We start from the raw sequence: 22,147 nt of genomic DNA, 5'->3' as shown, positions 1-22,147 counted from the left end.
ACTTGTAGACTGTCCATCAAACTGATTTTGTCTGATATTTTTTCTCATGGTTTGACTAGGGTTAGAGCTTTGTGGAAGAATAACACAAAAGCGGTAAAAAATGTTTTCATCACATCTTACCAAGGAATACACTATCATTATGACTTCTCACACTCTGTTACTATTGATCACCTGTTCTAGGTAGTGTTTGCTATATTTCTCCACCATACAGCTATACTTTCCCCCTCTTGTCTTACCCTACTTTTTGAAAGCAAGTCTCTAAGGGCAGCCCATACTCAATTTGGTGTTGGAGGAGAGAAAGGGGATCAAACTCCACCTCCTGGTAAAAAATAGCTTTTCAAAATAAATATAAAACTTTCTCAATTCCTTAAAACATATACTGATTGCCTCAAAGCATTCCATAATGCAATTCCATGCTTATTTAATATGAGTCACTCTGACAGGCACTTTATTTTTTTTTTAAAGATTTTATTTATTTATATTTTGAAAGACAAAGATCACAAGTAGGAAGAGAGGCAGGCAGAGAGAGAGGAGGAAGCAGGCTCCCTGCTGAGCAGAAAGCCCGATGTGGGGCTGGATCCCAGGACCCTGAGATCATGACCTGAGCCGAAAGCAGAGGCTTTAACCCACTGAGCCACCCAGGTGCCTCTGACAGGCACTTTAAGTAAGAGTCAGACACAGTCCTTCACAGGGAGTTTATAAAATAATAAAGATACAACAAGAAAAATCCAAGTACTATAGTGTGTCAAAAAAGGAAATCAAATTCAGTTAGAGTAATGAAAAGTTTCAAACAACAAGGGATATTCAAGCAAAGCACTCAAAACTGAATAGTATTTTTACACCTGAAAATATATTAAAATTGAGCACCCATTTATGATTAAGAACCTAGATGTCCATCAACAGATGAATGGATCAAGAAGATGTGGTATATATATACTATGCAGCCATCAAAAGAAATGAAATCTTGCCATTTGCGACAACATGGATGGAACTAGAGCGTATCATGCTTAGCGAAATAAGTCAAGCAGAGAAAGACAACTATCATATGATCTCCCTGATATGAGGAAGTGGTGATGCAACATGGGGGCTTAAGTGGGTACGAGAAGAATCAATGAAACAAGATGGGATTGGGAGGGAGACAAACCATAAGTGACTCTTAATCTCACAAAACAAACTGAGGGTTGCTGGGGGGAGGGGGTTTGGGAGAAGGGGGTGGGATTATGGACATTGGGGAGGGTATGTGCTTTGGTGAGTGCTGTGAAGTGTGTAAACCTGGTGATTCACAGACCTGTACCCCTGGGGATAAAAATATATGTTTATAAAAAATAAAAAATTAATAAAAAAAAAAAACTGAACAAGGTGGGAAGTATGTATAGAGGGAACATATGCCAACATAGTAAAGGCCATATATAATAAGCCCACAGCTAATATCATATTCAATGATGAAAAGGTAAAAGCTCTTCCTCTAAGATCAGGAACAAAAAAGGATGCTCACTCTCACCACTTCTACTCAACACAGTATTGAAAGTCCTTGCCAAAAGCAAGTAGGTAAGAAAAATAAAAAAGGCATCCAAGTCAGAAAGGAAAAAGGAAAAGTGTCATTTCTTGCAGATGACCTGATATTACATATAGAAAACCCAAAGACTCCACCCAAAAAAGAACTGTTAGAAGAAATGAATTCAGTAAAGTAGCAGGATACAAGATCACTATGTAAAAATCAAGTATACTTCTATATATAAATAATGAACTATCACAAAGAGAAAATAAGAAAACAATTCCATTTACAGCTGCATCAAAAAAACAAAATACTTAGAAATAAATTTAATGAAGAAGGTGGAAAACCTTGGTTTACTGAAAACTATAAAACACTGATGAATGAACTGAAAATGATATAAGTAAATATAAAGATATTCTGCATTCATTGACTAGAAAAATATTGTTTAAATGTCCATACTATGCAAAGCAATCTACAGATTGCTGTCGGTCTATAGATTTGACAGATCTCTGTGAAAATTCCAAAGGCATTTTTCACAGGATTAAAACAAACAATGCTAAAATTTGCATGGAACTACAAAAGACCCCAAATAGCCAAAGCAATCTTGAGAAAGAACAACAAACCTGGAGACCTCTTGCACCATGGTTGCTAACTATATTACAAAGCTATAGTAATTAAAACAGTAAGAAATCGGCATAAAAACAGACACACGGGGGCATCTGGGTGGCTCAGTTGGTTAAGCACCCAACTCTTGATTTTGGCACAGGTATTTCATGATCTCAGGGTTGTGAGATCTAGCCTGGCATTGGGCTCCATGCTCAGCAGGGAGTCTGCTTGAGATTCTCCCTCTCCCTCTGTTCCTCCCCTCTCTAACATAAATTTAAAAATCTTTTAAAAAAATAAACAAAACAGATACATTGATCAATGGAACAGAATAGAAAGCCCAGAAATAAACCCATGCATATATGGTCAGTTAACTTACAACAAAGGAGCCAAGAATATACAATGGGAAAGGACAGTCTCTTCAATAAGTAGTGCTACAAAAACTTGACAGTCATATGCAAAAGAATGAAACTGAACTACTGTCTTACACCACACACAAATGAACTCAAAATGGATTAAAAACTTGAATGTAAGCCTGAAACCATAAAATTCCTAGGGAGAAACATAGGTGGTAGGCTCCTTGACAATGATCTTGGTGATGATTCTTTGGATCCGACTCTAAAAATAAGCAAGTGGGACTACATCAAACTAAAAAGCTTCTTCATAGCAAAGGAAATTTTCAACAAAATGAAAAGCCAACCTACTAAATGGGAGAAATTATTGTAAATCATATATCTAATAAGGGCTTAATATCCAAAATACATAAACAACTCATATAACTCAATAGCAAAACATTAAACAACCCAACTTAAAAAATGGGCAGGGGATGTGAACAGACTTTTTTTTTTAGATTTTTCAATTATTTACTTGAGAAATAGAGTGTGTACAAGCGAGAGCACAAGCACGGGGAGCAGCAGAGGGAGAGGGAGAAGCAGACTCTCTCCTGAGGAGAGACTCTGAAACCATGACCTGAGCCAAAGACAGATGCTTAACCAACTGAGTCACCCAGGCATCCCTAGACATTTTTCCAACGAAGACATAAAGACTGCCAACAGACACATGAAAAGATCCTCAACATCACTAATAATCAGGGAAATGCAAATCAAAATCACAATGAGGTATCATCTCACCCCAGTCAGAATGGCTAGTATCAAAAAAAACAAAAAAACAAAAAACAAAACAAGAAATAACAAGTGTTAGCAAGGATGTGGAGAAAAGAAAACCCTTGTGCACTGTTGATAAGAATGTAAATTCATCCAGCCACTTGGAAAACAGTATGGAGGTTCCTCAAAAAATTAAAAATAGAATTACATATGCTCCATCAATTCCACTGCTGGGTATTTATCTGAAGGGGGAAAAAACCTCAAAAAGATATATGCATCCCCACGTTGAATTCCTAACCGCCAATACCTCAGAATATGACAGTATTTGGAGACAAAATCTTTAAAATGTCAATTAAGGGTAAATGAAGTCATTAGCATAGGCCCTAATCCAAAATGACTGTGTCCTTTTAATGAGATTGGGATTCAGAAGCTACAGAGTGCAAAGGATCTGAAGATACCAAGAGAAGAGACCATCTACAGGCCACAAAAAATCTAAAAGCAAATCTGTGGACACCTTGATCTTGGAGTTTTAGTCTCCGAAACTGTGAAAAAATAAATTTCTGTTGTTTAACCCACCCAATCTGTGGCATTTTGTTAGGACTGCCTTTGCAAATACAGATGGTTAAGAGATTCTAAATGAAATCTACTTTGGCAAAACTATGCACTGTGATTTAGTATTTAAACTTTGTTATTGAATCGTACCTTCCCTTCATTAGTGAGATGCAATAAGATAGAGAAGAAAAAGGGTGATGGGGCGCCTGGGTGGCTCAGTGGGTTAAAGCCTCTGCCTTCTGATCCCAGGGTCCTGGCATCAAGCCCTGCATCCAGCTCCCTGTTGAGCAGGGAGCCTGCCCCCCGCCCCCTCTGCCTATGTGATCTCTGTCAAATAAATAAATAAAATATCAGAAAAAAAGAAAGAAAGAAAGAGAGAAAAGGGTGAGAGAAGAGCCTCAGAAACAACTTTAGTTCTTTCATGTTAGAATTTATTTCCTATAGGGGCGCCTGGGTGGCTGGCTCAGTGGGTTACTCTGCCTTTGGCTCGGGTCATGGTCCCAGGGTCTTGGGATCCAGCCCCGCATCAGGCTCTCTGCTCAGCGGGGAGCCTGCTTCTTCCTCACTCTCTCTGCCTGCTTCTCTGCCTGCTTGTGATCTCTGTCAAATAAAACCTTTTTAAAAAACAATTATTTCCTATAAACTTATCATTCCAACTCTAACCATAATAGCAATTTTTGCTCCAATTAAATTATTTCCCCCCAGAACAGTATGTAGGGGTTTCATGAAGATTCTGTAGAGGTCTACTATGGTACTTTATTCACCAGGCCTCTTGATACAATCTTTCCTGGCAGCAACAAACCTTCCCAGAGGGTCCACTACTACCCCAAAACGTCGCCTGGAACCTCCCTTTCGCTTCATAGAAGAGGACAAGGGAAAACAGGAAATACATTTAACTGCAGTTAGTAAGCACACGTCTTGGACTTAAGAGTATTCCCAAATATTTTTAATTCAACTTTACAATAGGTGACTCTATTTTTCTTTAATTGCACCCTCAAAGAATGTACAGCAGGGAGGTAAGACTCAGGCGCCCGCTTTCCAGAGTCAACCGCGCCCAGCTGCTGCCAGATAGGAACACCCCACTATGGGTCCGTCTGCAAGGCGGGAAATCAGAAAGACACGTAAATCTCCCGTAAACTCTCCTGCCCCCCGTCCTTTGCTTTTTCTAAGCTTGTGTTTACAGACTCTTTTGGCGCGGCTTTCCGTAAAGAGTGTGAATACTCCTAAGAGATTAGAGCAGAAAAAAAGAAATAGAAAAAAAAAAAAAAAAATGAGAGAAAGAGACGGCAGATCACTGACACCTGCGCTTCAGGAACAGCAATTCCAGCGGAAGACCAAAGTCCGGGATAGTTCATGAACAGACTAAAAAATCAGCTAGTTCCGTATATATTCACCCACCTAAAAATTTAGAAGCTGAAAATTATATAACTTTGTGTTTTGGTAACTACGGCAACTTCAAACGTAACTACCCTAAAGTAAACAGTAAACAAACTTTTCACCTTCCCAGACAGCCGGATATTAGAGAATCAGGATTCCCTAGTCTCGCGAGAACTTCTGACTCCTGTGTGCGCGTGCGTCAGAATCAAAGCGCTGGTGAGCCGCCCAGTCCCCACGACGGGCGGGGGAGGTGGAGCAAACTCTGAGAGGAGGGAGGGGCCATCAGGAAGGGGTGGAACCTTGGAGGGGCCGTGAAGGAAGGAACGGAGGGAAAAACGCGTGCGCCCCGCCCCTCGCGGCGCTTCCCCGGAATAGCGTCACTAGCTCTATAAGAGAGCGTGCGCCGAGAGAGCGGGCCTTTTACATCCGGGAGGCGTCGGGGTTGGGTTACGTTAAGCTAGGCTGTCGTGTTTTGTGGACCACGGTGGTAATTGGGGCAGAACTTTTTGGCTTAGTTAAAATGCAGGAGATTCAAGAGTCGTGTAATGGTAGGTTCACTTCAGCTGTGAAAACCTCTGGGTTTGAAAACCTGAGGAGACTTAGGTGTTCATGAGGTCACGAGGCGGCCACGTGCAGCCCTGGCTGCCGAGTCCAAGAGGCCGAACGCGCTCGGGTCTTGGGCCCTCGGGCCTTGGGCCCTCGGGCAGAGGCTCGAAGCACAGGGCGACTTCGGCAAAGGTCGTGAAGTCCGCTGTCGGTGTCCAGTGGCCATCTTGAAACTGCTTCGCCGGTACTCCCCCGTTCAGATGTAGGTGAGTAGTGTCTCGCTGTGCATGCGCATCCGTTATGGGATTGTGAATCTCCATGTATCTTTGGGACCTGTCGGCTGTGGCAGTCTCCCTTCCTAGCCATGGAAGAGCATATTCTTGTTTATTGGCAAAGCTGTCACCATTTAATTGGTATCAGATTCTGACTTGCACAAGTAACATTCTTCACTTGAGAAAACTTGGAGGGTGCTGGGTTATCGGGCACACATCTAACTCTTGGTTCCAATGTTTCCAGGAAGCAGAAGTAATTGTTCCGATGGACGATAGAAAACATGACCTGGTAGGTTCCTTTTTATTAATATTTCGTAGTCAGTCTGAAACCCTTAGTGCTAGGAATTGGAAGGACAGAATCGGCCCGTTTTTGCTGTTACGTTGTAATTGGAAAGGAGTTAATAGCCAGCTAAATAGAAAGTAACAGTTGCTAAGTCTTCAGCACCGTGATGTGAGTACAGATCAGTGTTTCAACGTTGGTTATCTTCTCTTGCAGGTAATCAAGAAATGCCATGTGCTGTGGGTGAAGTCCTGTTTGTTTAGAAGCCTGTGGCGCACTGCCAAAAGGTGATTTTAAATCTCAACAGCTTGGGTATTGAGTGGCGAGTAATATTCTGAAAACTATCAGGGTGGGGTGTTCGATATAGGTCTGAATTTTTTGCCTATAGCCTTTACGTAAGGAATAGGTGAGCACTTTCTTGCTTGCTATAATTAAGTAAAATGCTTGATTTGTCTGGAGAATCCGTGTTCTCTGACTAAATGATAAGGAGGTGGAAAGGTATTTGTCACTGCAAATAATAAAGACTACCTCTTAGGGTAAGAACTGGTGTTGCAATAGTATGGAGGAGTATCGTTGTGAGGTACTACAGTATTTGGAGGGAAACCACATTAAAGGCAGATACCCCTAAGGGACAGCACAGTCATTTTGTACCACACAAAAGATGAAGACTACGGTATAAGGTGAACAGTATGCACTTTATTCACACAAATGTGCACAGAACACATGTGTCTTTTAAAAGTCACACTTAATGCTTAACAAGAAAAAATTAGCTATAATAAAGATATACGTTATGAACCAAGTATTCAAGTTTGAGCAAACTGTAGGCTGCCTGTTCACTCTCTGTCTTTAAAGTGTCCGACCTCTGGTTTTAATAAAATTTCAATATAAATGTTCCTTGCATCTGCACTATAGTTTAACTAGAAAGGTGGCCTGTGCGACATTTCAGTAGAGATAAATTTTCTCTCCTGTATTGCACATTTTCTCAAGCCCTTGTGCAGGTGTGCATTGTGTAGCTCTATCGTTTCTGTAAATGTAAATGCTTTTAAAAATTTCCTTTATCAAAAATCTTGAGCTTTCAGAAAAGTTTAATGTTCTGCCTGATACAGCATTGCAGTTCTGTACACTATTAAGCACCTTTATGTTAGCACCAGTTTTTTACAAAAAGGACACAAGTGGATGCAGTGGAGAAAGTATTGAAGCCCCCTTCATGTGGATTTAGCCTTTGAAGAGGATTACTTAACTGATCTTGATCCTAAAGTTCACACTGACTTTTCTACCTGTCTTTATGCATCTATTTCTTGGATATACAAAAACTGTTTAAACCTAAGGGCTCTTGATGTTAGCAATCATAATCTGGTGGTGATTGCTTAGGGAGCCTGAGGGGCATGCCTTCTGTGTTTGAGCAGCGATTTTGCATTGCTATCAGGAATGTCCTGAAAGGGTACATGGTAAGCAGCTGTCCCTTACTGGTCTGGGAAATAGCCAAAGGGGAAAATGGCCTGCAGACCGCAGTGGAAGGAGGAAAGAACATTGTTAGTACTGGGTCAGTACTGGATCCCACAGGCTTAGCTTAGCCTCTGGGTATGTTTCTTACCAGCCTTTTATAAATTATCAGTGAGGTGCATAGCCACTTAATGCAGGGCCTGGCACGTAGGTGGTATATGAATTAAATTAGTGGACACAAGTTAGAGTTTTCTTCCCACTACATGAGCAGAGAAAGCTTTTTTAGTAGTTATTTTTACTAGCTGGGACAGGACAGTAGAAATGTACATGTTTTGGTCATTACAAGAAAGTTGGCAACAGATGGCACTCTCAGTCATGGTACAGCAAATTGGCGTGATGCCAAGGAAAAATAAAGCTGTAAATTTTAGGGTAGCTGAAAGTAACTGCTAGGGGATGTTAACAGGTAAGATGGATAAATTAAGTTCTACATCCTAACAATTTGAAGACATTCTTTACTCTCAGGTATTCCAAATTTTGCTAGGTAACTAGAATATGTTGCATGGTACAAAGGCTTTATTCAGGAATGTATTGTGACTGATCCTATTCCAGTTTAGGTTTATAATGGATTCCTTCACCTTTTTGGCCCTTGATTTCCTCATTTATCAAAGGCTACAGAAATTTCATTGTGGAAATTTCTCAGTCTTGAAGAAAATCTGAGCTTAATTACACAATACTATTTTTAATAAACCATATTGATTCAGTTATAAACTTGTAAGCTAAATGAAGACTGCCTTATTGCACAACTGACAGTAATCTCTGGAGAGTGATGAGAATAAAGATTCAACAATGCTAATCAAGAATAATTAGTACTACACTGAGGTATCTAACAAAGAATGTTCACATCACAAATTTCTCAAGCAGCAGTGGTGTACATTATTTAGTCACAACACAAAAGCAGGAACATGGCTCTCATCCCCATAAGTTGGCATCTCTGGCTGAGTGTTAATGTAGAGGTTGAAAATTTTCCAACATATTCCCTTCAGATTTCTGTGAAGGATTATAATTTGGTGACACTTTTTATCCAAGGTACAAAGGCTGAGACTTTGGTATAGACACCAGGTGAATCCTTGGCTCCACAGCCGTACCCCCAGGAGGTCACCCCATACACAACCCAACTCTCTCCTGACCGAACACACATGAGTGGTCCTCCACTGTCTCCCTGGCAGCTGTCAACACGTTTGTGTTCCTGCAGATTTCCAGCACAGAGCATTCTTCCTGTAAACCGACCCTTATAACGTTCTTCACAAAACCTCTTGGGAAGCAGGGGGATGGCTGCTTGTTGTAGAGTTCTTGAATAAGCTTTTCCTAGTCAGACCAAATAATCTGAATTAGATGACAGCTAAAGACCTTACAGAAAATATTTAACAGTTAAGTGAACATTTAATATTCTTAAAAATAAAGACCTTACTGTGATCTAGTGTAGTTTAAATGAGTAATAACTAAATGGTTTAGGACATAAAGTGGCAAGAACTACTCTAAATGTAAGCATGGCATTTTATAAGTACTGAGAAGCAAAACATTACTATATACCAAACAGGCCTAAGTTTGACCATTTGAGGTTAGTGTATTCTATTGGCAAGCTACTCATTGTACAGTGACTAAAATGTAGAACTGATATTCTCCACGAGTCTTTTCTTGGATGTAAATTGCATTGTTTTTCTTGCACCCTATTTACTCCATTGGAATAACTCATAATAAAACATTTGTGTGAAACTGACTCGACTTTGTCATTTCTGTTAAATTATGTGTCTATAGGAAAGTAAATGAACCTTCCCTCATGAATTGTAATGGATATAATTAAAAGCCTTCCCAGAGACAAAATTTGCCTCATAGATGCCTGTAGTGTACAGAGAAGGCATGTACTCTAGATTTGATAATTGTATCATCCAAAAAGTGTTTTCTCACTTTTCTGCAGCTATGAAATAATGCAATTACAAAGCCCATATTTTGTTCAGTGTGTGATGAACACAAGTTTGACTAAATAAAACACTGAAATTATCACACAGGGAACAACTACTTTCATGGTCTTTCAAGAGTACAGTGATCAGTGTTCATTTTTAATGGAAAGCAGTCAATCAACCTATCACTTCTTCCTCAATAGCCATTTGTGAATCAAGCACCCAATCCAGGTAAGCCCCACCTCCGTTTCAGGGGCCATCCTGAACAAGCACTAGCTGATTTAATTCTGTAGCAAAGGCAGTCCAGAAAATTGTTTGCCTGACTGAAAAATGAACATCTTGCTCTAGCTTTGGGGTTGGGAGGGTGGGATCTCCACTTGAAAGCAGCTGTTCTTTTGTCTGTTCTATATTTAGAGATTTTCTATAAAATTGAGCTTGATAATAGCCTTCATTACAGAAAAAGCAAGGCCATCATATACCAAAGCCCTCTGCTGGTGTAGCTATATCATTGTCCTGGAAAAGTTAAAATAGAGTCAGCCAGGCACAGGTGTTGGAGTAGGGTCTTAAAAATTGGTTTCCTCGGTCTCCCTGCTAGTCTGAAACCGAGAGTACAGGATTCTCTATCCTATAAGGCAATTGAATTCTGTCAATTTGTTCTAATAATAATGGTAACAGTACCCTCAGGATATGAGTCCAAATGTTTGGCAGAATTTCTAAACAACTAAGCCTGAACCCAGGTTTTCATAACCATTGTACACCCAAAAAGTACTGATAATCCCAGACACAAGAACAAGCCCAGGTCTCATTCGTTCTTTGTATTACCTACATTACCTGTGTCTCCCCATCCTGTTATGTAACAGTTGGAGGCGGTTTTCTGTGGCCTCTCTCTCCGGAGTGGCAAACAGGCCGGCAAAACATGGCTGCTAAATCTAACACATTGCTCTTCTGGTCCTTCTAATCTAACCAGAGCGATGTCATAGTCACTGCTGTCAGGTCGATAGCCCCGATGAATCACAATCTGCTGAACTCCGATTTCTTCTTCAAATTCTTCTGGCACCAAAGTATGATAATCCCCAACCCTAACAGCATAGTTCCTTGTGCTGTTACCATACCTGAGGGGCAGAGAGTAGTAAGCGGTTGGAAACAACTCTCAGGGACAGTGGATTAAGCTACTTTCTTCCTAATCGTTATCCCCTTCTGTAGTTTACCCTTTCCAATTCTCTGAGCCCACCACTCTCGGCTGTGTACTTCAAACCCATTTCATCGCTTCATTTCACAGCTTAATCCAGGTTCCCGTGTAATCGTTTCCTGAGAAGAAGCAAATGTGGAGCACAAGTAGCAAATAACAGCTAATTGTTAACTTATTTTCCCATCATGAAAAAAGATGAAAACAGGAACAAACAGTATAGAGTAAAATTACTGTCTTGTATTTGCTGTCTTTGTTTTTCTATCATTTCTGAGATGTTAGTTCATCAGAAAGCTCCTGGAGAGCAGAAATCATCGCTGTTCTAGCTTTGTATTCCTCAAAGCACTTAGCACAACCCACTTGACTCCTGTTTCCTGTGAACTGAATACAAACCAAAACTATATTTTCAGGGTGACATATATTCAGTATATTCTCTCAAATCTGTCCAGATGTTATCCAGATCTGATTGAAAACTGCAGTCTACCCTTTGTCCTCCAGCACTCCCAATATCCTTATTCTCTCTTTAACACCACTTTCTAACAGGCCATCTGAGTTACTATTACATTTGTAGCTCTGTCTCCCTCTGCTTAAACAAGAGCTATCCACGGGCAGGAATCTTTATGTTCACTGATGAATCTTAAACACAACAGTGATCCCTGTTAAGTAGAAATGCAGCATATATTTTGATTCAGTAAATGAATGTATATTTTTAATGTGTCTTTTTCCCTTAAACTATTCAATTTAAGTAGAAACAATATTTACTAAATTGAGAGTTCTCAGCTTGTTTTTTCAACCACATACCTTGATTGTGGTGCATCAACCTAAAGCAGTTTCCCAACCTCAGCACTACTGACATAGAAAACCAGATAAATCTCTGTTGTGAGAGAAAGGCTATTCTGTGCATTGTAGAATGTTTGGAAGCATCTTTGGCCTCTCTTCACAAGGTGGCCAGTAAAGCACATGCACACACCCCTCAATTTTGACAACCAAAAATGTCTCCAAACATTTCCCTATGTCCTCTCTGGTGCAAACTGGCCACAGTTGAGAACTACTGACATAGACTACATGATCCACCCCACTTCCTGATTACTTCCTCTTAATCACTTAAGATTCTATAGCACCTTGCTTACTTACCACCTACCACTACTTAAAACATTCTTGATGGCTTAATTTCCAAAATGCCCTTTTAGTTCCCTAACTTTCTCACCTACTCCCATCATGATACCCAGAACTGGTATTCACCAAATACTACACATTTTTAAAGTCTTGATTTCAAGCATTTCCTACTTTCCACCTCCCATTTTTACAGTTTTAATAGCTCTATACTCTTTCAACCCCATTAGACTTCAATCCTTTAATCCCACTAGTTTCATTTACTGCAATCTCACACCACTTATGATTTCCCTTTTTTACCAGGCTTGGATTACACAATCACTCTTTTGCAAAAACTCAGTCCTTCATTCCTTTCATATGTGGTTTCATCAACTCAGCTCCTACTTTGGGCTAGCATCTGATTTTGAGTTGGGAAAACGTGGTACAGCTCTCACCTTAATTCTTTTAATGAAAACTTGGAAGTCTTACACTAGATAGGAGACCTGTACTTGAATGTGAATTTAGAGAAGTCAGGATTTTCTAGTGACTGCCTATTTAAGTACAACCTCACATTTCCTCCTATAAAATTACTGGAAGGGCGCCTGGGTGGCTCAGTGGGTTAAGCCGCTGCCTTCGGCTCAGGTCATGATCTCAGGGTCCTGGGATCGAGTCCCACATCGGGCTCTCTGCTCGGCAGGGAGCCTGCTTACTTCTCTCTCTCTCTCTGCCTGCCTCGCAGTGTACTTGTGATTTCTCTCTGTCAAATAAATAAATAAAATCTTAAAAAAAAAAAAATTACTGGAAACTCTAAATTGCTCAAACACTAAATACCCCTATATAGGTCTTGCGGTATATAAAGTAGTTTACTTAACTATGTCAGCACAAAATACTGAACAGTGCAATGAAGATGATTTCTCTTTTTCTGCCACCTATTGCTGATCTGTAATACTAACAATTTCCTGTGATTCCTTGATCCTCCACTTCCAACCTTAAGTCATCACAGATCTTTAAAATTCAGAAGGCTTCGGGGTGACTGGGTGGCTTAGTGGGTGGGTTAAAGCCTCTGCCTTCAGCTCAGGTCATAATCCCAGGATCCTGGGATGGAGCTCCGCATCGGGCTCTCTGATCGGCAGGGAGCCTGCTTCCTCCTCCCTCTCTTTGCCTGCCTCTCTGCCTACTTGTGATCTCTGTCTGTCAAATGAATAAATAAAATCTTTAAAAAATAAATAAAATAAAATTCAGAAGGCTTTTTATACATTGTTCCCAGAGAATACACTCTTGTGGATTCCACTTCAAAATTTAAGTGAAGTTTGGCATTATTTCATATCCTGAAACAGTAAAAAGTAATACTCATGGAGAAAAATCAGATTTAAATACATCATTTCTACTTTCTTTCTTTTTTTTTTTTAAAGATTTTATTTATTTATTTGACAGAGAGAGATCACAAGCAGGCAGAGAGGCAAGCAGAGAGAGAGGAGGAAGCAGGCTCCCTGCTGAGCAGAGGGCCCGATGCGGGCCTCGGTCCCAGGACCCTGAGATCATGACCTGAGCCGAAGGCAGCGGCTTAACCCACTGAGCCACCCAGGCGCCCTCATTTCTACTTTCTGTGTACTGATACTATTATAAAAATTCAGTATGCCTAATTAATGTATTCAGGTTTTGAAGTAAAACCTCAAGTGATTTAACACCTTTCTAAAAAGAATAATGGCCAAGGGGCACCTGGGTGGCCCAGGTGATTAAGCATCTGACTCTTGGTTTTGGCTTAGGTCGTGATCTCAAGGTCATGAGATTGAGCCCTGAGTGGGACTCCACAATCAAGGTGGAGTCTGTTTGAGATTCTGTCCCTTTGCCCCTCCCACTTTGCTCTCGTGTGCTCTCTCTCAAATAAATACATCTTAAGGGAAAAAAAAATTGCCAATACATCCTTGGAAGTGCTGCTGAAATGTTTCATATATCTTTAGCATAGAGTTGAAGAAATTATCTTGAGCTCCACTGTCCAGTACTGTAGCCAGTAGCCACATGTGGATAGTCTGAACTAAAATGTGCTCAAAGTATAACATACACAATGGATTTGAATACTTAGTATGAAAAAGATTGCTAAATATATTGTCTTCATAGATAATAAGTATTAAATATCCCAATTTTTATATTTTGCAATAATAGTTTGGATATACCAAGTTAAATAAACTATATAATTAAAATTAATTCAGCCTCAGTTTTTTTTTAATAGTTATTTAAATATTAGAGAATGCACATGAGCAGGGGGAGAGGAAGAGACTCTCAGACTCCCCACTGAGTGTGATGTGGGGCTCAGTCTCAGAACCCTAAGATCATGACCTGAGCCAAAATCAAGAGTCAGACATTCAACTGAGCCACCCAGCTGCCCCTGACCTATTAGGTTTTTTTTTAATCTTCTAATGTGGCTACTGAAAAACTTAAAGTCACATTTGTGGCTCACATTGTATTTATGCTAGATGGCACTGGTCTAAAGAAACAGTTTGGCATAAACTAGGTACCCTGTTTTATTATATCTCTCTAATGCAGTCTCTTATATTGCTTATAATTTTTAAGCCTGAATTATGGACATTCCCTTCATATGTGAACTTCTTATATCCTTTCAGATAATTACATTACTGTTCAAAAAAAAAAAAAAAAGTCATGGCTGCAATATTTTCCCCTCTTTGAAATACAGCTGTGATACTTTGCTAAAGTAATCCTTGTATCTAAACTAGCCATATAAATATATTCTACATGATCTGAAAATTGAGTCTTCAGCCAGTAAACAAAGAAACGACATTACTGCAGCAAGGAAATTTTGTTTTAATTAAAATACTCCATTGTTAAAGTCTTGGGCAATCTTGCCTTAATGTGTCACCTCATGCCTGTGCCTGGACTTCTGCAGCAGTCTGTCCAATAGCCTTGCTGCTTTGAGTTTTAACTTTTTCAGTCCCTTCATCATACTACAGCCAGAGTGAGGTTTCAGTCTGACAACACAACTACTCTTTTGTATACCCTTCAAGGGCTCTCCATTGTCTACACAATAAAGTTGAAATGCCTTACATGATATGCAAATTCATCCAAGAATGGCCGTTGCCCACCGGATACCAGCCTGGTCTCTCTGCCCCTATCATTTTAGTTGCTTGAAGAGGTGTCTCATACACCTGTCTTTATTCAGACTACTTGCAGTATCATCCCACCCCTCCCATTCTAATAATGGCAAAAACTGGTTTTATCACTCAAGTCTCAAGTAAAAAACTCCTAGGAAGCTCTGCCTGCCCTACCCGAAAACTGCCCAATCCTGTCTTTGAACACTCCCAATCACACTGTTCTCACATTTATAACAGTTTCTAAGACTAAGTTATCAGGTCCTCCCAGGTAAAGACTCTGTAGGTGTAGGAACTATGCTATACTCATTTTTTTATCCTAAGCACTAGGCAAGGTGGGTGGCACAGGGAAAAGTTTTAATCAGTGTATGTAAAACTTCTTTTCAAAGATATCCACATCTATATATATATACACTGTCATCCCTAACTTAACTGAAGTCAGAGTCCACTTCTCACCAGTTCTATAACACCATCACTAAAATTTCTAGTACTTTTTTTTTTTTTGAGAGAGCAAGAGAAATGCACACATGAGGGGAGGGGAATCGAGAGACACAGAGAGAGAGAGAGAGAGAGAGAGAATCTTAAACAGACTGTGTGGAGTGTGGAGCCCATTGTAGAGCTAGATCTCACAACCCCAAGTTCATGACCTGAGCCAAAATCAAAAGTCACACACTCAACAACTGAGTCATCAAGGCACCCCCTATTACATTTTTTTAAATCCCCCAAATATCTAATGTTCTTGTTAATGCTGCTGTTTACCAGAATTACCTGTACCACTTCTAAAAATATAAATTTTCAGGCTACACAATCTCTGAGAATATTAAATTAATAGGGCTGACATAGGACCATAGGTGATTCAAATTCACAGTCAGGCTTAAGAACCACTACACGAAAGACTTAAAGGCAAAGTGATAACTCTTGCCCCCTGTATGCCTAGAATCTCACGAGGTGAAGTGAGCATCATAAGAGATTACATAAAGGCATCAAAATGCAAGACCAATACATATTACATGCATATACTGTGTTCTCAAATCAAGTACATTTCAGCCGATACTTTTGAATATACTCCAAATTTAGTATGCTCACTTATCAGGAGTTGATATTAAACTGAAAACAAAATATTTACCTGAGAAAAAGAGGAAAAGCATCATTCTTGTCAAAATGAATCTATTAGTACCTATACTTTTAAAGTTGTCCTAATTTTAAGGACCCTCTAAACCTAACCAGGGATTCCCACACTCCGTTCACTCCAGTTATTCTTAGAAATAATCACAAGCTTGGAATTTGAAGAACATCCAAACAAGACTGGATTAGTTAGCTAACCAAATATTTGTCTTCTACTGTCACCTCTCTTAGTGGGTGTGATTATATACTCCAGGGATAACACTTTGGCTGAGGTTCTTAATATTGTGGACTCTGAAAACATTTACTGTAGTTCTAGATTTCTTAAGAAAACATATCAAGGAACCTTTTTTTTCCCCCCAACATAAAAACTCTAGTTGAGCTTCTGTTTCTTTGACAGACTTTATTATATTCAAAAATCCTTCTAAAACAAACATTTTAGGTTTGGCTGACACACCATCCACTTGTTTGCTTTGCTGAAATGCCTTCAACTCCTCCTCAAATAAAAATTGGATGAAATTGCCAGACAAGCTTGAGCAAGAAAGGATCTGAAACACAGCAGTTTAGTAAAATCCAATGCCCCCATTTTCCTGAGATTCTAGAGTTTAAGAACAAAAAATTACTGGAATTAAAAATAAAAGAGTTAATTCACGCTGCAGGGTGTGATCTTTATATGTGTTTTCTACATAGATTTCATCTCTTTAAAAAGTACTCTATCTCAACCTATACACATCTGCTACTACTAGAATCTGTTTATTGCTTTGTCTGGATGAAACTCAAAAAGTGATTGAAGTTGCTTGTGTAAATGGTTATAGTTGCTTAGAAGTGACCTTCTCTGCAGGATCTCACAGTGTCGTGTGTGTATGTGTAGATACATCACATATATAGTGTGTGTGTGTTGTGTATGTGTTCAGGAAATGGTTTTAGCATGATTGATGGTATTATGTATGTCACTAAAAGACCATGCTCCTAATGAATTCTACTAGATTCTAGGTTATGTTGGAGCATAAGCTGAGCACCTGACACTCCCATGATTTTAAAAAGTGACTGCACTATCTCTGTGGCTCATCTTCGTAATTACAAAGATTTAGACATTTCTGATTTTCAGAGCAACGGTCTCGGACAATTTCTAGCTGCTATAGTGTTTCTAGGCAAAAAAATCAAAAAGATAAAATCAGGTGAAGCTATATATTCATGATCAAACCAAATTTGCAATAGAACTACAGAAAAAAGAGAGTCTTATTTTGCATTCTTTCCACCAAATGATGCTTGTTACCAGAATAAGCAACTAAAAGGAATTAAGTGTAATATTTATGAACTTTTCTCTCAATTATATTGCTGCACCACAATAGAGATAGGGTCATTTCATGATACTCATAGTTTAGAGTAGAAAATATCAAAAGCAAGTAATTTATATTATGTAAGTTTCATAGGGACTACAAAAAAACCTGATTTATTCCAAGTTTCCATTTCAAAATGCCAATAGGATACTGCATTCCAAAGTCTGCATTACATTAACACTAGGAAAAATAAGAAAAATGAGATAGAAGGCCTATAAATGGTGATTCCCCAATTACCTCAGTTACCCTAATTTTAATGGCATAAAAAAGTGTTTGGGACACAGCACATGTGAAAGTTAGAAACAAATTAGAATTTGATTACTGGAACTCTGTCAAGCCTTACAATAAAGTACCTTATCATGTAAAGAGGCTACCCTATGTAAAATGAATGGATCTGAAGTAACTGCATTCTGATCTCAACCTCCCATGTCATCATTCTTAGATTATTCTGACATGAGGGTTATTTAAAAGAATGACTATAAAGGCAAAACAAATAAACATAAAAATCTGTCATTCCACAGTATAAAATAACACAGATAGTAACAGCAGTCTATGCCTTATTTAAAAAAAACCCTATTTCAAAAAAAGTTTTCAAGAACACTGGCCTATATCATCACTGCAAGAAGTAAACATCAAGGAAGGCCTGATGAACAAGAAACCATTATAGAACATATGCAGAAGTCCAGTAGTTAAAGCAGTTGAGCTATCAATAGAAAAAGGAAGTGAGAGCTAACTTCTAAACATGAAATTTAGGTCCCCAACCAGTAGACCTTAAATTAGACTCCTAAGGGACATCTGGGTGCTCAGCTGGTTAAGCGTCCAACTCCTGGTTTCAGCTCAGGTCATGATCTTGCAGTCGTGGGATCAAGCCCCACATCGAGCTCTGCATTCAGCATGGAGTCTGCTTCAGAGTCTCTCTTTCTCTCTCTCTCTCCCTCCCACACTCTATCTCTCATAAATAAATAAATAAATAAATAAATAAATAAATAAATGTTTTTTAAAATAAAAAGTGAATAAATCAGACTCCCAAGAAATCTAAAGGAAGATATAACCTCTCGGAACCTGAAGATCCTGCTTCTACAGGGCAGTTTCCCTGCAATTCCAAAGATAATTGATTTTTGCAAATTTCAGCATTTCTGATAATTAAAGGAAGGCTGTTTTAATCCAAAGTCCTTGAACCCAGAAAAAAACAAAGTTGGGAGCTTATTCGCAATCACTAGTAAGTGTCCTTAGTTTTTTAATATATTCACTGCAATAAAGATGTAAGCTGTAGTCTCCTTAGGCACTGCAGAACAGGAAGTCTATGAAATCTGGTAAAGGTTACAGACCAAGTCAGATGGATATAAAACACATTTGCAAAACAATTCTCTCCCTACACATAGTAAGAGAGTCTTGCATTATATCTACAGCATCTCAAAATGCTGTGTATCATCATCTGCTCCTCTACTTTTTAATTAACTGTCTTTATCTTATACTGAGCAGATAAAGGGAAGAAATTCAGAAATGACATATGGAAGGAATTATCTGTTGATCTAGGTTTAAGATACCACAATCCTCTAAAAGCATCCAACATTCTTAAACAGATCCACTATCTGGCAACTGAGCCCCCACTTTCATCATGCAACAACCATTTAGGAGTATCTCCTCTGTGCCAAGTAATACACTAGACACTCAGTTTATAAACGGAAGTGAGATGATTACTGACTTTAAGCAAGAATCTAGAAGGGGCATGCCAGGGGAGGAATAATGACATGTAAACAAACAAACCCAAACATGTACCAGAAAGAAAAGAAAAAGATCATCTAGGGACCCCAAAAGTCAGATAAAAGTTTTCAACCTCAAGTACAATTTTTGGGTAATTTCCCTACTTTAAAACTTTAAGCCTTAAACCCTGAAGTCCATAACTTTTAACAGAGACCTGAAAGACAAGGTATCTTAATCAAGAGGAAGATAATGTAAACTGAACCTCTGTAGTTATTTTGCCCAAACTCTAAGCCCTAAGACAGGTTTCTCCAGGTTCTCTATAATTTCCTACCTTCTTTTTTTCCAGTAGTCGGTGTGTTAAAATCATCCTGAATTTCCTACTTTTGATAATAATAATCTTTGATTCCCTTTCTTGAAACTCAACATAATAATAGGCATTATTTGTTTTGAATTTTACAGTTTTTAACTTTTCAGATGCTTAGCAGATCATTTGTTCCTTCATTATTGCCTTCATTTTACAGGTGGGAAAACTGAGGCTCCAACAGGCTAAATAATTTCCACAAATTAAAGCTAAAATTGGAGAACTGTGGCCTTGGTCTCAATGGCCAGATCCAAGTCTTTTGTTACACAGTACCAAGTTTTACTGATTTCTGTCACAGTGGGTCTACTTTCTCTCCCTCCTTTTCTACCTTCTGTCTCTATTATAATAGCCTTGTAATAAGTCTCCGCCTAGTTCCAGCCACAGTGAGTCTTAATCACTTGGTAATTCGAGTCACTCCAGAAATGTGTATGCAGATTTTTCATATAATTTGAAGCTCATTCACAGACCCCTGGATTAGTAATTTTGCTTTACCTCCTCAGATTTATCCTGTATATCTCCAAATGACTCATCTCCTAAAACTCTCTGATCTCATTTCGAGCCTCAAAAAACTAGTGGTTTTCTACCACCTCATGAATGAAGCAAAATTCACTATCCTGGCACTCCAGGCCTTTCCTGATTCTCTACTCTAAGTCCACTACCAAAGCTCTAGATCACTATCTTAACTAATAACCACCACTGTTCAAATATGTCTCAAGTTTTTTCACCACCATGTTCTCAACATGAGACATTATCCACCTTCAGCCTCTACCAATATATGAATCCAACCTCTGTGCTTGAACATACTTCATAACAGAACTTACTATTCCTCCCACATATGGCCCATTCCATCTTTGGTCCTAATCTTAAAGAAATAAAAAATAAACAACTCTTCATGTTAAAAAGAAAATTATCTTTTCTCCCATTACCATCTGTGGTACTTGAATCAACAGGTAACAAATCTAATCCAATTCCACACAAATTCCCCTGTCTTTTTTGCCTTCCCTGGTATACCACATCATTTTTTTTTTCATGGTGTGGCACCTAGAACTGAACATAGTTCTCTCTCTTTGATAGTGACAGTGCTTTTGTCTCTGCCAATAGCTTGAGTACAATAAGAATAGCAAGACTCATCGATGCTGTCTTGCCCCTGTTCTGTCAGTGCTGCCCACTACTTATTAACTCTGGGCAACTTCATTACATCACTGACTTATATTAAGTTTGCAGGACTCTAAAACTCATGAGGTCTTTTTCACTTGTGCAACATGTAAGCCAAGTTTCCTGGAACTAAAGTCAGCATTTTACTTCCTCCCTATTCCACAATGCTTGTTAGAATCAGCATATCAAGACCTTTTGCTATCATGGATCTTATCTCCAACATATGTCCATCTCAATCTTCTGACATCCAAAAATATAATTAATTTACCATCTTTTTGGTGTCTTTATCAGTTTAGTGATTAATATGTTTGGCATCTTTTCCAGTTTAGTGATTAATATGTTGAATAGGACATGGATACGTATCCTGTGAACTCCAATATATTCTTCCTCATCATCATTATTCAAAAATCCAGATCATACTCTATTTTGGCCACCAGGCAAGTGGGTCTTAACCATTAGTGTTCATAAGAATCATCAGAAGCTTTGCACAGTGGCAGTATCATAGCCAATGAGGTTTATCCGAGGCACGACTATTGCTAAGAATCATCAGAGATGCTTGATAAAAATGCCAATTCCTGAGGCTCAGCTCCAAAGATTCAGTAGATCTGGAGTAGAAGCCCAGGAATCTGGATTTTTAACAAGCTGAATGTATCTAATATTGTTATAGAAAGACCACACTTTAAAAATGGCCCCTTGGGGAACCTGGGGCTCAGTCAGTTAAATGGTTAAGCGTCTAACTCTGTTTCAGTTCAGGTCATGATCAGGGTCATGGGATTGAGCCCCACCTCAGACTATGCATTTGGCATACAACATAGTTGTGATAAATCATTGCATAAAGAATATAATGTTCAATAAAAAGTGCTGGTAAACTAACTATCCATGAAAGTATAGTTAGGTTCCTTTCCCATACCATATACACAAAAATAAACTGTAAACAGATTAAAAACCTAAACATGACAGGCAAACATAAATTTTCTTAGAGAAAAACTAAGATAGTATCTTCATCAAATAGGGCTAGGAAAGGATTTTTTAAATAAAATATAAAAACTTCTATCAAACTTAAAAAACGGACATACCTAAACATGTTAAAATTAAAATATCTTTATAAGAAAAAGATTTTAGAGAAGTGATAGGACATACCCCTGATTGAGAAAAGGTATTTATAATATATAACAACAAAGACTATGCACACAGAACAAATTTTTTAAATCAATTACAAAAAAAAATCCAACAGAAAAATAAGCAAAGGATATAAACAAAGAAGTCATGAATGAGGAAGACACTAATCGAGGAAATGGAATTAAAAAGAAATCCAAAATTTTAATAGTGGCAAAAAGTAAGACTGTTGATAGTATAAAGTTGAGTTGGGGATCTGAGTACAGAGGGACTTACACATTGCCAAGATATAAATGGATACAATTACTTTAGAAAGGAAATTAGTAGTGCCAAGTGAA

General features: G+C 38.7%; 1 protein-coding gene, 1 long non-coding RNA gene and 1 other non-coding gene across 6 annotated transcripts in view; 2 read left to right on the top strand and 1 right to left on the bottom strand.

Moving 5' to 3' along the window:
• Window positions 1-5,521: 5,521 nt before the first annotated feature.
• Window positions 5,522-7,030, top strand: LOC131828741 (uncharacterized). The gene is made up of 3 exons (XR_009352558.1): window positions 5,522-5,942; window positions 6,193-6,237; window positions 6,445-7,030. It is a non-coding gene; the product is annotated as an uncharacterized LOC131828741 (long non-coding RNA).
• LOC131823020 (small nucleolar RNA SNORA24) lies at window positions 5,991-6,121 on the top strand. The gene has a single exon (XR_009350469.1). It is a non-coding gene; the product is annotated as a small nucleolar RNA SNORA24 (small nucleolar RNA).
• Window positions 7,031-8,584: 1,554 nt separating the features above from the next.
• PRSS12 (serine protease 12) overlaps window positions 8,585-22,147 on the bottom strand; it is a 77,145-nt gene continuing 63,582 nt past the window's right edge. For 2 of the 4 annotated variants that reach the window (XM_059169665.1, XM_059169674.1), the window contains 2 exons: window positions 10,461-10,741; window positions 8,585-9,036 (listed from right to left, as the gene is read on the bottom strand). In XM_059169665.1, the coding sequence (XP_059025648.1) occupies window positions 8,729-9,036; window positions 10,461-10,741 (589 nt within the window). In that variant the 3' untranslated portion in view covers window positions 8,585-8,728. Of the gene's footprint in view, window positions 9,037-10,460; window positions 10,742-10,784; window positions 10,938-16,516; window positions 16,682-22,147 lie in introns of those variants that run through there. The other 2 variants (XM_059169692.1, XM_059169682.1) reach the window with 2 other exon arrangements.

This window comes from Mustela lutreola, chromosome 1 (assembly GCF_030435805.1).
Source record: "Mustela lutreola isolate mMusLut2 chromosome 1, mMusLut2.pri, whole genome shotgun sequence".
NCBI classification, from domain to species: domain Eukaryota; kingdom Metazoa; phylum Chordata; class Mammalia; order Carnivora; family Mustelidae; genus Mustela; species Mustela lutreola.
Note: the sequence above shows the minus strand (reverse complement) of the source record. Positions and strands in the feature narration are given on the sequence as shown.